Raw genomic sequence first — 15,025 nt, forward strand, 5'->3', positions numbered from 1 at the left:
AATTGCCAGCTTCTAACATGTCCCTGCAGAGAAAGCTAGTTACTGATTCTCCCTGGAATTCTTACGGGCAGTCACTCTCCTTTCCCAAAGCCGAGGCTGCTACTGCTACACTTCCCTTTGAGTCAAGGAAGGACAATTTCAGACGTCCTTTCCTTGTTCAGATGATAGAGGTCTGTGATTCACTTTTATCCCACATTTGATTTACGTAGAACAAACAACACCCAGTCTGGCTCTTTCATTTTTCAGAGGAGCAGTCTCTTTGCTTTATTGTACTCCGCAAAGGTGTATTGGAGCATCACACTCAGGCACTGGAACCAGCTGCCTCCCATCCCTTGTAGCTCTGTGGGAAGTGGAAAGAGACACTGTCCATCTTTCACTGAGCGTTCCGCAGTCCCCATTCTGCAGGCACAGACACACACACACACACACACACACACACACACGCCCAGTCCAGCACGACCTAGCCACAGCCTCCCTGTCACCAGTACAGAAGACCACGGTGAACATATAGATGCTGCCTCAGGACTTTTTTTCCCTTCTTTTCTTTCTCCCGCCCTCCCCCCACCAAACCTTTTTTTTTTTTTTTTTTTTTTTTCCAGCCTTGGCATAAAATGGTCAAATGATGTTCTACTGCAGAATTCAATTTCACAGTTCAGTTAGGTCCTTGATTACACTGCCAAATTCAGATTAATGTGCATTTAACGAACATGGATCAGGGGAATTCTGGCTGACAGCCAGCTGTAATCGGAGCAATTGATAGCTGTGTGGAGTTTTATGCCCGTCCACCCCAGCGTACCACTGGTGAAATTGATTGATTAAATGAATTCATTGCTATAATTATTTATAATTTTGATACATCGCAAGCCTGTGTCTGACCCTATCCTTGGAGACGTTGTGCTCATTGTCGAAGGGTAGTCCCGCTGAGTTGTTAGCCCTGGATTATTTATGCCCGTATAATATAGCCTTTTGTTTGTTTTGTGCCCTTATGTTTTGATTCAGTTTGAATAGAGACATGAAAGGAAGGGCACAGTTCTTTAAGAATTAATTTGTGTGGTATACTTGAAGGCAACTAAAAAATGGAACCTAAACTACGAATGCATGTTATTGAGCATTTCAAAGAGGAAGCAAACCAAAACTGCGTATAAGTTCTTTTAGTGTTTTTAAAGAATCCCGTAGAGAGAATTCCTTTTCAGAACGTATTCGATTTTCAATGATAATTACTGGTCTCATAGCACTGCAGCTAAGCACTTTGGCAGGTTTGGTGATAATTTGCAAAACGGTCTAGTCTGCTCTTATTACATCTTGCCATTTGGAAGTCCCCCCCTTAAAAGTATGTGGACCATGGTCTCATTTCTATGAAGTTACTCTTTCACAAAATCCCGGGACCATTCTCTCAGGAGGGGTGGGAAGAAAGCCTTTCTGGTGTTGTTTTCCACCCCTGCTTCTAGTCCTGTGCCCTTGCAATGTCTTCAGAGGTGAACCACTTACATAGATGTTTTGGAAAGGTACATTGGATTTGCTTGTTAAATATCTGTACCTTTCGTTGGCCTGCTTCTACTGCATTGTGGTTTCACTAAATGATTAAAATCTATATCCGTCTCAAGATACTACACTCTGAATGTACTTTTTTTTTCTAGAATATATATTTGTAGATCAGTTGTGAAAAAGATCACACAGGTCAAGCTTTACTCCTTTGAAAGCCTTGCTTACATGCACAAACGTGTGTGTCTGTGCAAAACAATATACATGAACAAATTCATCAGATTTTTTCACCCATTTCCAAATATAGGGTATCATGGGAAAGATTATTTAGAGTAAGACAATGAAATAATTAGAACAGTTTAAGGGCCATGTAAGAGGGCCACGAGGGCTTGTTACAGAAGAAAGCTCGGGCTTGCTTTCTTCTTAGCAAAAGAAAGGACATTACTGTAGGTGAACACAAAGTTCTGGTCTGGCCAACGCAATAATGAAAGTGATGAGTTCTGTACATAGATGATCAGCTCATTTTGCTGTGATGGTTATTTCTTTGCTGTGTATTTTGAGCTGATTTCTCTAAGCCAACACTTCAAAAAAAAAAAACAAAACAAACTTAATTTATCTTCACCTCCCTCACCACCCCAGGCATTATCATTCATCATTTTCTGGCCCTTGTATTTCTAGCATTCTGCTCCTGGCCTTCCAGACATCTGAGCCCCTGGTGAAACACTTTAACCATGCTTTTGCTCTGTAGTTGTCTTTCCACACCATGCCCACCTCTGCTCTGACCATGTCTACCTTTTTATCACTGAAGGGTATCTCTGACAACATATCAAAGGCCCAAGTTCTAAAGTGACATTATCTGAATTTGAATCCCACCTCTACTTTTTTTATTTTAATGTTTGTTTATTTTTGAAAGACAGAGAGAGAAGAGAGAGAGAGTAGGGGAGGGGCAGGGAGAGAGGGAGACACAGAATCCGAAGCAGGCTCCAGGCTCTGAGCTGTCGGCACAGAGCCCAACACAGGGCTTGAACTCACAAACCGCAAGATTGTGACCTGAGCCAACGTCAGACACTTAACCGACTAAGCCACCCAGGCGCCCCAACCAACTCTACTTCTAAATAGCTTTCAGACCTTTGCATAAGCTGCTTGAACTCACTGTGCTTCAGTCTCCTTATCTGTAAAATGGAACAATTATGGGGCCTATCTCATTGTGTAACTTGAGGTTTAAATGCATCTATGTATATAAAGTGTTTAAAACAGTCCCTGGCACATGGAAACCACTCAGCAAATGTCAATTATCATTATTAACATTTATATGTATCACTCCTACAGGGATAGACTTCTAAAAGAGCAGTTGGTTAATGGAAGGGGCCCTGCTTTGGCTCCCATTAACATGCCCCTGCATTCTTTCAAGGAGTGAGTGTCTCAGCCTTGATTACACAGAGCGGGGAGGTGACAAGTAATGGTAGAAATGTCAAGACAGGCAAGAATGCAGGCCTGTAGTGCCAATGTGCCTAGCGCCTGGGACATCTAGACATCCTCCCCCTCGGAGTGAAAGACTGACCTGAGCAGAAGAAGAACTAGGTTGTGCAATCCTCTTGAGGGAATGGAGGGCCATTTGCCTTGGATGGCTAGTGGCGGGGGTTGGGGGGGTAGTTTTACCTCCCTGAGGCTCCATTTTATCCACAATAAAATGGGATAAATTTCCCCTTTCTTGACTCTCAGAGTGAAAAAGAATGAGGCTGGCACAAATAGGCCAGCAATGCTATCATGGAACCCACAGTTGGGTGGGTTAATGACCCAACTGAAGGCTATAGGTCAGCAACATGGTGGCCCTGAGCCAGGACATTCACTTCTCCTTCCCAAAGTCAGCTGTTAGTCTGTCATCTTCTCCTTGAACCGATGGAAACCTGGAGGGAGGACCACATGTTCTCTCCCTGGAAGCAGTCAATTCTCCTTCTACAGATACACCTCGAATTTTGTTCAAAAATTGTTTCTTGTGAGAGTGGTTGCTCCTCACCCATCACTTTTTTTTTTGAGTCTGTGCCTCTTACTGGCAGGCATGAAAAACAGTAGCACGGTTTTGTCTCAAAAACCTAATTTCAAAGATGTTTAGCTCCCAGTGAACAACTCAGCCTTCCCTCTCTGACTGGAAATGGTCCCATTCGTGTAGGCAGGCCTCCTTTTCTTTATGCCACACGTTGGCTGCTAAGAGTAGGCTCGGATAATGCTGTTGACAGTCGGTAAAGGAGAGAAGTGGCCTGATGTGGTACGGAGTGGTGTTTGCGATTCCTACTGGATTTTTATTTTTAATATATCTTCGGAGATCAGTTACACATGCTTGTGGGGAATGAATTCAATTTCGCTTAAAGTACAGGAGCCAGGCCTCCACGGAAGACACCGCGGGATGAGGCCATGTGATAGTTCCCAGGACATACTTTCAAAAATAAAAGTCATAGACCCTGCTTCCCCTCACATGCTGGCCTTGTAATTAGCCTGGGCCTGGCTAATCTCAAACTTAATTTAAGGGAAGAACCCAGTTGTTTAATTCACATTGACATTTTATTCCCCCTCCCCACATCACAGAAACAAACCAGTTTTCCCTGAGTATAGCACAAATTCAGCGTGATTTCAAATACAGCATCTTAATTATAATACAGTATTCAGTAGATTATAATTAAAACCATCTTTGCTGATTGTTTTGAGGATACATTATACATTAGTATAGGAATACATTTGCTACCAGTATATTATATTCAATAAGTGCTAGCTGGGCTTTTAAAAAAATATGTTACTATTTCTTTTCTCTTGCATTCCCACTATGCTAAGGACTTTCTATAATGATACCAGCATGTAGAGTATATTGGCCAGTCACTATTCAAATCCTTTGATGTGCATTCAGTCCTTCAGAGCTCACAATGACCTAAAGAGGTAGTTACTATTGTTACAATTCCCATTTTACCGATGAGAAAACTGGAGTGCAGAAGTTTAAATAACTTGCCCCATGTCACACAATGTGTAAATGGCAGAAAACATTTTTGAACCCAGAGCCTGTTTTCTTAGACATTAGGTTGCTCTAGGTTTAGCTTCATCAAAACCCTGTGAGGGAGGTATTTATGATCCCCATTTTACAGATGAGAAAACTGAGGCTCAGAGAGGCTTAGCGATTTGACTAAAGCCATCAGAGTCAGAATTGAACCCTAAGTATGTCCCTCAAAAGCATGTTTTCTCTTGCTGAACAGCCAGGACAGGGCCCTGGCTTCAAAGTACCCTTGTTCCTGCTGGGTGGTGCAAGGCTGCCTGAGTGGTGAACTCACCTGAGTAGATTCTGGTGTTTTCATGACTAGGAAAGACTTCACTGCTGGATGTGCACAGGCCAGCACTGTCATCTGGGAGCCAATGAACAGTGCAAAAGAAGTGAGAATGGTGCCATGGTAGGAATTTTAAGGAGCCAACTGTGTTCAACTCTTGCTGCCAGACTTCTGGAATAGGTGTGTGATGATGTGTGATGAGGCAGGAGCTTGGAACACCTGCTGTCTTCCAGGTGACCACCATATTGCCAGATCCAATGAGCAACATGCCCCATCCTACTTGAGTTCTCCATGGCATTTGACATGCTTCATTACTTCTTCCTTTTTGAAATGTTTTCGTACCTTGACTCAGGACCACCTAGTCCCTTACTTTCTCTCCTACATTTCTGGCTACTTCTTCTGTGCTCCTTTATGCAACATCTTCCTGCCTTTTCTGGTCTCTGAATGTTGGGGTCCTTGGATTTTCTCTTACACATGCAACATCATGGCTTTAATACCAACTAAACGCCAGTGATGCTCAGATGCATGTCTTAGCTTCATCTCTTTCCTGGACGCAAAGCATGTCTAAGTCACCTAAGCAACATCTCTGCGTAGATGCTTGATGGTTCTGCCAAACTTAACGCAGCCATGCTGGAATTCTTTGTTTCCCCCATGTAATAATTAGCTTTTGCCATGTAACAGATTATTCTAAAACTTAATGATGTAAAACAATAATAAACATTTATTACTATTTATTTATTACCTCACACCGTTTCTTTGGGTCACTTCTCTGTGACTTACTTACTAAGCTGGATGATTCTGGCCTTGAGATTCTCATGAGGTTGCAGTCAAGATGTCAGCCAGGTCTAGTCATCTGAAAGCTTGACTGGGACCAGACGATCACTTCTAGGATGGCTCATATGGCTGTTGGTGGAAGACCTCAGTTTCTGACTCTTGGCAGGAGACCTTGCACTTGGACCTCTCTATTGAATCCCTCAAGACATGGCAGCAAGAGAAAACCAGGACAGGTATCCAAGAGAGAAGGCAGAGGAGCCACAATATCTTTTTTGGTCATGGAAGGCACTTGCTATCACTTCCACTATATTCTTTTGGCCAGACAGATGAGCCTGCTACAGTGTAGGAGGGGACTACCCCAACTACAATAGCCAATCTAATCTCAACTCACACGGACCACAATAAGCTAACAGGCATTCCTGTTTCCTCTTTTGCCACAAAGGTCTTTTCTGCTCCAGCATGCAGATCAGGATCAATATTAAGCTCATGTTTCTCTTCTCAGCAACCTCCAATGGTTCCCATCTTACTCAGAGTGACAGCCAGCGCCCTTGCCATGGTGTACATGATCCCCTCCTAGCTGCTTTTCTGGCCATCTTTCCAAAATGACTCCCCTGCACTCTAGACGAACCTCTGTGCTATTCCTCAAGCCTGTATTTTCTTAGAATTCTGTGTGTGCTGTGCCCTCTCCCCAGACTACCCCTCCCCACATAGACATTGGGCCTATTTCTTCATGTCAGCCAGGTTACTGCTCAAATGGCACCACCTCAGAGAGGCCTTCCTTGGCCATTACATCCAAGATGGCATCTCATTAATCTCAAGCCCCTTGCTTTGTTTTATTTTCTTCATGTCTTTATTAATACTGGACTGCATACTGTATATTTATTGGTTTTCTTATTTATTACCTGTCTCCTCTAGAATATAAACCCCAAGAGGGCAGAAATACCATCCATTTTTATTATTGCTGGACCTTCCCATGGCACCTAAAGTGGTGCCTAGCACCTAACAGTTGCTCAAAGATTAATCAGTGGGCTTCATGAATGTACTACATGGGAGCAATGAATTTATTTGGAAAGGTACTACCCAGTAGAACTTTCTGCAGTGGTGAAAATGTTGTATATCCATGCTGTCCAATGTGTGGCTATTGGATACTTAAAATGTATCTGAATACTGTAACTGAGGAACTGAATGTTTTATTTTAATTTTTTTGTTGATTTCAATTAAGTAGTTACATGTAGCCAGTATCCATATATTAGAGTAGATATAGATCCTTGAGATAGATGGGGGGTGGGGGCATATACGTGTCATTTCCTGTACATCCCAGTAGAGTGGTAGAGATTTCCTAGGGTGCTGTGTTAGTATAATCAAAAATCTTTTTGGAGAGCTTTCTGTGTACCCAGCACTGTGTTGTCATCAGAATATTATATATGAGTGCATTGAGCGATTAGTGCATTCTATCCTGGGCAAGGAGGTGAATGTGGCATGATGTGGTATATTCATGACCTCAGCCATTCCAGGGGTAGTCAAAGATCCTTCCTGATACCTCTCAGGGAGCAATTGCTGGCTGTACATCAAGTATCATATAAACCCCTCAATGACTTCCCCTACCCTTGTTCTGTCTTCCCTCCCTATATTCCTCTGTTGAGTTCCCTCAATCCATCCTTAATTACCAGAGTAAAGTGTTCTCTGCCAGAATCCTTTTGAAGGATGACCAAATTTCCTTTCACACACACAGCCCTGCAAATTTTGGCTGCTCTCAATTATATTTCTACATATTTGATGAGAGCATTGTACTTACCTTATGGTCCATACTGAAAAGCTGCTTAGCACAGGGAACAATATTTTTCCTTTTACATATATCTGCTAGGTTATATGTGTGGGTAGTACATCCCCCCTCCAGTAGATGGGTTCAAAAGCATGGACAAAGGCCTTCTATCCCTATCTCATTGAAGACTAACACCCGTTAATGACAAATGGGATCTTACATTCCCAAAAAAGAAAACAAGGCCTAAATACACATTGGATAAGGCACATTTTAACTAAAACTCTCCGTGTGGTTCAGATGAGGGGGGAGAAAGCCCTCTCCTAGGAGCAGTGGGTACAGTTGTTGCCCAGCCATATCCCTTCGTCACCTATTGCTTCTGTCTGCCAACACTGCTTTCCTTTGTCTAAAGCAGTAGTTCTCAGCCAAGAACAATTTTACCCATATTCTGGGGATATTTGAAAACATCTCAAGAAATTTTTGCTGGTAATGACTGGCAGAAGAGACTGCTCCTGGCATCTAGTGGGTAAAGGCCAGGGATGCTGCTAAAACATCCTGCAATATCCAGGGCAGTCGCCCACATAGTTATCTGGACCCCAAAATCAATAGTACCAAAATTGAGAAATTCTGGTTCTAAGAGCTTTCTCTACCCACTGGAGCCTACCCAGCCCAGAACATGGCAGGCCAGAAGTACCAGGAAACTAATATCCATGGAAGCAGATGTTAAACAGTGTTTTAAAGGGAGCTGGTGCATAAATATTCCAGCTCTCTGCCCCTCAGATGGGATAACTCCCAGGTACCTGCTTAATATAGTCTCTGAGGATGCAGGGTTACCTAGTGGAATTAGGTTCCCTGTTTCATTGGTAACTTGCTGTGCCTTTTAGGGTTCACTAGAGAAACAGAACCAGTAGGGGTGTGTGTGTGTGTGTGTGTGTGTGTGTGTGTGTGTGTGCACGCGCGCGCACACACACACACAGAGAAAATGAGTCCTCTGTGGATGACCTTAGTCTTTTCACTTAAAGCCTTCAACTGATTGGATGCAGCCCACCCACTTTATGGAGGGCAGTCTGCTTTGCTCAAAATCTACTCATTTAAATGTCAATGACATCTAAAAAATACCTTCACAGTAATATCTAGACTAGTTTTTGACTAAACAACCAGATGCTGTGGCCTAGCCAAGTTAACTCATAAAATTAACCATCATAGTCTATGACTCACCCTTTATTGGTTTTCCCCTTCCTTGTCTCACTTCATAACTCCTGGGATCACCTCTCACCATTTATATTCAAATCCAGGTCTCATAGTCTGCTTCTGGGGATTTTAGTAGGGAAAGGGGAAGAAAGAGGCTGGATGGGGGTAGAGGGTAGGGAAATGGTGGAAGCAGGGACAACCTGGGACCTCACAAGGTAAATGTCACCCACGACCATGTTGTATAATGGCACTCTTCATTCAGGCCAACTGTGGGTTGGCTCACTGACTGCGGCATTCAGATCTAGCATGTGAATATTTTCCATCCGTGTCTGTCTTCCCAGGTGGATTACGATCGAGCACAGATGGTCCTCAGCCCTCCGCTGTCAGGGTCTGACACCTACCCCAGGGGGCCCGCCAAACTACCTCAAAGTCAAAGCAAAGCAGGCTACTCCTCAAGCAGCCACCAGTACCCATCTGGGTACCACAAAGCCACCCTCTACCACCACCCCTCCCTGCAGACCAGTTCACAGTACATCTCCACAGCTTCTTATCTGAGCTCTCTGAGTATCTCATCCAGTACCTACCCCCCACCCAGCTGGGGCTCCTCTTCAGACCAGCAGCCCTCCAGGGTGTCCCATGAACAGTTTCGGGCTGCTCTGCAGCTGGTGGTCAGCCCCGGAGACCCCAGAGAATACTTGGACAACTTTATCAAAATCGGAGAAGGGTCAACTGGCATTGTGTGCATCGCAACTGAGAAACACACAGGGAAACAAGTTGCAGTGAAGAAAATGGACCTCCGCAAGCAACAGAGACGAGAACTGCTCTTTAATGAGGTATGCGGTGTGTTCAGATCATTATTTCTCTCCTATGTAACATTTATTTCCCACGCAAAAATATTGCACATACAGTGTAGGACACTAGAAAGCAATGAAAATGTAAATACAAAAATAGTGCCCCCATAATCCTTCTGGTCTTTCTCTATGCATGTATGGCTGCTACATTTACAAAGTACTGATGTGGATCAGCCACTATGCTAAGCACTGATATGGCCTGATTTGCACAACAACCCTATGAGACCGACGTTATTGCTATAGCAACAAGGAAACCTGGACTCAGGTTAAGTGACTAGCCCAGGGTCATAGAGCAGGTCAATGATAGATCTGGGATTTGAATTCTAGCAGATTCCAAAGCCTCATGCTACACTGTCTATGTAGATGTATATATACATTTTACACATGGTGGTGATACCATGTATATACCCTTTATAGCCATTTTTTAAAAATCTCAATAAACAGGGACATCTGCGTGGCTCAGTTGGTTGTGTCTGACTTTGGCTCAGGTCATGATCTCATGGTTCATGAGTTCGAGCCCCATATCAGGCTCTGTGCTGGACAGCTCTGTCTCCATCTCTCAACCTCTCTCTCTCTCAAAAATAGACATTAAATTTTTTGTTAATTAAAGATTTAAAAAATAATCTCAATAAACAGAGGTCAGCTTAGTGACAGATTATCACTCTTTGGGAAATTTAAGATATGTTTTCCTAACTATAGTAATAATGAATTCTTCCTGTGGAAAATACAGAAAATGTCCCATAATCTCACAACCAAGAAATAGCTACTTTAATATTTCAATATTTCTATATTTTTTCTCTTTAGAGAAAGTAATATAAAGTATTGACTTACAGAAAGTTTGTAACAATGAGGGCCCTCACTGATATAGTCTTATGTCATCCTTACCAGCACTGGATACTGTCATGTGATCTCTGTTAATCTGATAGAGATAAATAAATCTTCTTGCTTTAATTAACACTATTATTACTAGTGAGGCTGAATTTATCTTTATGTGTTAATAGGCCATTTTTATTTCTTCATTAAACCATATATCCTTTGCAGTCTTCAATTAGGGTGGTAGCATTTGTCTTATTGATAAGTAAGAACTATTGATATGTTAAGGAATTAACCTTTTTCTATGTGTTTGTTTCACATATTTTCCACTTCTTCATCCCCCTTTCACACTTGAGAGCTCTAAAATGCACAGAGGTGGAAAAACGTGAGTTCCTGTGTCTAAGGACACAAAATGTTTTGTAATAATATTCATCGATTGATTTTATGAGAGCTTAGGGAAGAGAGATGAGCTTTTGTGGATGGAAAATTTAAGTCTTAAAGATAGCAAGTCAGGATTCCAATGTTAGATAATATGCCAGTCTCTAACAAAGGATATACCACCCATATCCCCTAACAGACATTATAAAAATACAATCACATGTGACTTTGGATCCCTCTTCTATGGAGGCTCATGTGAGGCCATCAGTGGCCTCCACATGTCTTCAGCCCCCATGGGTTCGTGTTTTCCTATGTTCCACATTTCATAGAGAACACCAGGTGGGTGGGCTTCAGTTTGTCACTTCCACGATGCTGATTTCTGGAACTTATTTCCAAATCACAGTGCTAGAGCAGACAGAGCAATATAACATAGATAACTTTGTAATTTATTATTCAGCACTAATTCTGAAAATGTCACCAGAAGCAGCCACAGGGCAGCAATTCTTGGATGCTCTCCCCAGGAAACAAGTTCAAGTTAGCTTTTTATATGCCTGAGTCATGTTTGCTTTTACCCTCAAGACCTATCATTAGTATTCAGCCCAAACCTCTCTCACACTCAACCCAGATCTTCTCCCAAGATGTTAAGTTAGCCTCATATGGCCCCACACCTACTGTTTACTTCATTCACTTGTGAGACCTACTTATCATTCACTCATTTATAATTTAGAGTTGGTGATGCTTTTGCCAGGTTAACCAATAGTTGAGTAGTCTGAAGGAGACTCTTAGAATCCTGTCCCCCCATTAATAGCCTCCCCCCAGAACAGTCAACAGAACTCCCTCTTATGAGTACAAACCTTGCCAGGGTTCTGCCTGTTTCACTCTTATTATCCCCAAACCCAGTGCCTGGGTGCTCTGCCATTTTCTCTGAATTTACTAACTTGATTCCTTTCTATTGCTACTAGCTGCCTTCAATGCTGTCTTTTTGTCTATAGTAGACTCCTGAATAAATCTCCCCCCAAATCAATATTTCTTAATCAATTGTACTCACAGCACAGATGTGGCCACAAGAGAACAGAAAGCCAAATTTCACCGTCACAAGTCAAAAAGCATCTTTCCATTTGCCCAGGTTGTGATAATGCGGGATTACCACCATGACAACGTGGTTGACATGTATAACAGCTACCTTGTTGGCGACGAGCTCTGGGTGGTCATGGAATTTCTAGAAGGCGGTGCCTTGACAGACATTGTCACTCACACCAGGTATGTCTCTTCATTATCCAGACAAAAAATTCCAAGTGCTTATTATCTACTCCAGGGTAAGTCTTCAATGGCTATCTCTATGAACTCTATAAATTGTGAGCCCTTGGAAGTCAGGGAATAGGGTGACCCTTTTTATTTATGTTCCCTAAGTGCCTATTGTAATATCATGTATGTAGTTCATTCATTCAATTAACATTCTATTCTCCTCGCACTCCAGAAATTCATTAATACCCAATGATTTAAAATCAGAAAGCTGCTGAGAATGGGCTTTGGTGCCAAATAATAGAATTTCCCATTCCTACATACTTTTTTTAAAAAACTTAATTTTATTATGAGTTGCCATGCTATTGCTATGTGTTCGTGCCACCAAGGGTACCTGGGTAAGGAGGAGGCAGGTGGGAAATTAGTCAGAGTTTTATGTCATAATAAGAAACCTACATAATAGAAATTCTTCAATTCTATTTTTAAATAGTCTTGCAAGTAACAATGGTTAATTGTCATTGTTACCTCTGCTCCTTGTTTCCCTGATGTATCAGTTGTGGTCATTTCATTAAGGGCTTATTGATCACCTTTGATGTGCCAAGCTGTTTCCTGAGTGCTGGGGATACAAAAATACAAAGAATTAAGGCTCAAAGATATTCCATCAAGGAAGTCACAGATTAGAAATAAATACATTATAATACCTGTGCAGAATTAGAAAGATGTATACAAGTAGCAAAGAAGAATACCTGAATATCTCTAACAGGGAGAGTAAAGAAAGATTCCCAATATAAGGTGATAACCAAGATGAGTTTTGAGAGATGCACAGGAGTTTCCTAGGAAGGCAAATGGGGGGGAAAGGGCTTTGAGGCAGAGTGTGTGCTAAGACAGTGTTCCTCAAATTTTAATGTGCATGCAAAGTGCCTGTGGGTCTTAGTAAAATGCAGATCTCGATTCAATAGGAAGGGGCATGATACTGTCTTCTAACAAGCTCCCAGATGACACCAATTCTCCTCATTCATGGACTGCCTTGGGGAAGCAAGGGACTAAGGAACAGACCTATTTTTTGAAAAAAACACGTTACATTTGGGAAACTTAAATTTGTTCTTGGTAGTAAATAAAACTCCAAAGTATTAGGGGATGATTTTAAAGAAGGAGAGGCATTGAATGTTAGCTGATGGTGCCTAAATCATAAGTGAACCCAAATGAACAATAGGCGGGAAGCAAAATAGCAAGAAGGTATTGGGAGGCCCTGTGAGGGGTAGAATATGCTGCTGTTTCTCCACTAAAATCAGATGATGTGTCCATTGTTACCCCCTACAGCTCTGGGTCTGTAGTAGACTATGTAAAAACAAAAGAACATGAGGGAAGACACGGAACGTTTATCACCAACATTTCAGATGGCAGATCTCTGTTGGTATAGCCATTGGACACAACCACCCAAAAAATACATAAGATCATCTTAACTTGTAGAAAAAAAATATACTGAAGAGACCTAAGCATAAGGCAAATGTGACTTATGTCTAAATTAATAAGAATATGTCCAAAGGAGAGAACTTTTTTCTTGTCCTGGAGAGCTTCAGATAGCTATGCATGTCTCTCTAGAGCCCTCTCTTTGTCAAGGTGGGTTTTTTTGTTTGTTTTTTTGTTTTTTTGTTTTTTTTCAGTTTTTATTGTGTGTCGGTGGGATCCACTTAAGAGCTAGCCTCTCTGGAATCCATTATGTTCTCCTATTCTCTCCATCCAGTTTTGTCAATAATATTCCATTGAAAGTGGAGTAGCTCCAGAGAGCAGGGAGACGTTGTATGTCAAGGAACACTGAATATTTAGAACTTGAAATCCTTTTAATCCTGAATTTAGACTTTAATCCTTAAATCATTCAAAGAGTTTCCTATACGAGATATTCAATAAATGCTTCATTGAATGATTGACTGATTAGTTAAATATCTAACCCCTTGCTACTCAAAGTGTGGTCTGGAGAATCACAGCATAATATCACCTAGAGGCTTGTTAGAAATGCAGAATCTCAGGAATTTCCTATGCGTGCCAAAGTTTTGGCCCTACCTAGCATCTTGTTAAATTACATCCTACTGATTTCTCGAGAAGGCAAAAGGAAGTGCCAAGCACTTCATACATTAACTCATGTAACCTTTCAAACCACACACCTCTTCAAAACAGAGCCAAGTTTTGAGTTTGGAATTGACTACAGAACTGAGGCATCTTTATCCCAATTCAGGCTTCCTTCCTGCAAGACTAGGAAAGCACAATCTTTCTACAGTGGATCCTGTATGAAAATTTCAAAGCCACTGAATTCAGAATCAGCAGCATTTGTCACATATGCCAGTTAAAGGTGATTTTTCAGTCAGTGATGGGGGCTCAGATTTGATTAATTTTTGTTGTAGTTGACCTGTAAGTAATCTTTATGCCTGCTTCAAATAACTCAAATCCCATGGAATCCAAGAAGAATGAATTTTACTAGAGAAGGTGATTGTTGCTTTTGAATTATTTTTAAGGTATATTTGCGCTTATCCCTGCTGATGATGCTCTAGACCTCTGAGGGCTCTGCTGTGGGAAGATGGGAGAGTTGTCATCTGAAAACAATAAAGCGCAACAACCAGCCCACTCATACAAAACTGAGAACACAGAAGTTGTAGGTTTCCACTCTCCCAGACAAGACCATTTCTTCTTGCCTGCCTTTGTAACAGACCGATGCATAACTGGAAGAAGTCTGTTTGAAGAGAAGGGATACCCATCCACTTTATATGTTCAACATTCTCCCAGTTGGTCATCTCTTTGGATTTTACTTTGAATCCTAATTTTACTCAGGGTTTGCTGGCATCAACAAGACTGACACAAATTCAGGGTCATCCGTTTCCTTGTCCTGCTGAGCTAAGAGTTACTTGGGATTGGTTTTCAAGTCAGTCCTTAAATTTGGGCTCTGGTCAGTCACACCCTCTATCTCTCCTGACAGTGTTCTTTTTGTATGATGATTTGTTTTAGGAGCTCTTTCCACATTTGCTATCTGGTCTAGGCCTCACGCTGTGTGTGACAGGAAGGAAGTTTTATACCCAGATGAGTTAGGCAGATACCTCCCTGCGTCATTTTGAGGGTACCAAGAAGCCCCTGCTATTCAAATAATTCTTCCCACTTAGGTTCCTCAGTGGCTGAAAAGCCATTCATATGAATTGCAATGTCAGCGTGATGCCATGGGGACAGTGGAAATGCATGGG

General features: G+C 41.9%; 2 protein-coding genes across 2 annotated transcripts in view; one reads left to right on the top strand and one right to left on the bottom strand.

Moving 5' to 3' along the window:
• ANKEF1 (ankyrin repeat and EF-hand domain containing 1) overlaps positions 1 to 15,025 on the bottom strand; it is a 465,781-nt gene that overhangs the window by 425,426 nt on the left and 25,330 nt on the right. The window lies entirely within an intron of this gene.
• PAK5 (p21 (RAC1) activated kinase 5) overlaps positions 1 to 15,025 on the top strand; it is a 284,881-nt gene that overhangs the window by 249,972 nt on the left and 19,884 nt on the right. Inside the window, exons 5-6 of the mRNA XM_060612126.3 lie at positions 8,856 to 9,347; positions 11,683 to 11,816. Of these exons, the coding sequence (XP_060468109.2) occupies positions 8,856 to 9,347; positions 11,683 to 11,816 (626 nt within the window). The remainder of the gene's footprint in view (positions 1 to 8,855; positions 9,348 to 11,682; positions 11,817 to 15,025) is intronic.

This window comes from Panthera onca, chromosome A3, assembly GCF_046562875.1.
Source record: "Panthera onca isolate mPanOnc1 chromosome A3, mPanOnc1 haplotype 2, whole genome shotgun sequence".
Classification (NCBI taxonomy): Eukaryota; Metazoa; Chordata; class Mammalia; order Carnivora; family Felidae; genus Panthera; species Panthera onca.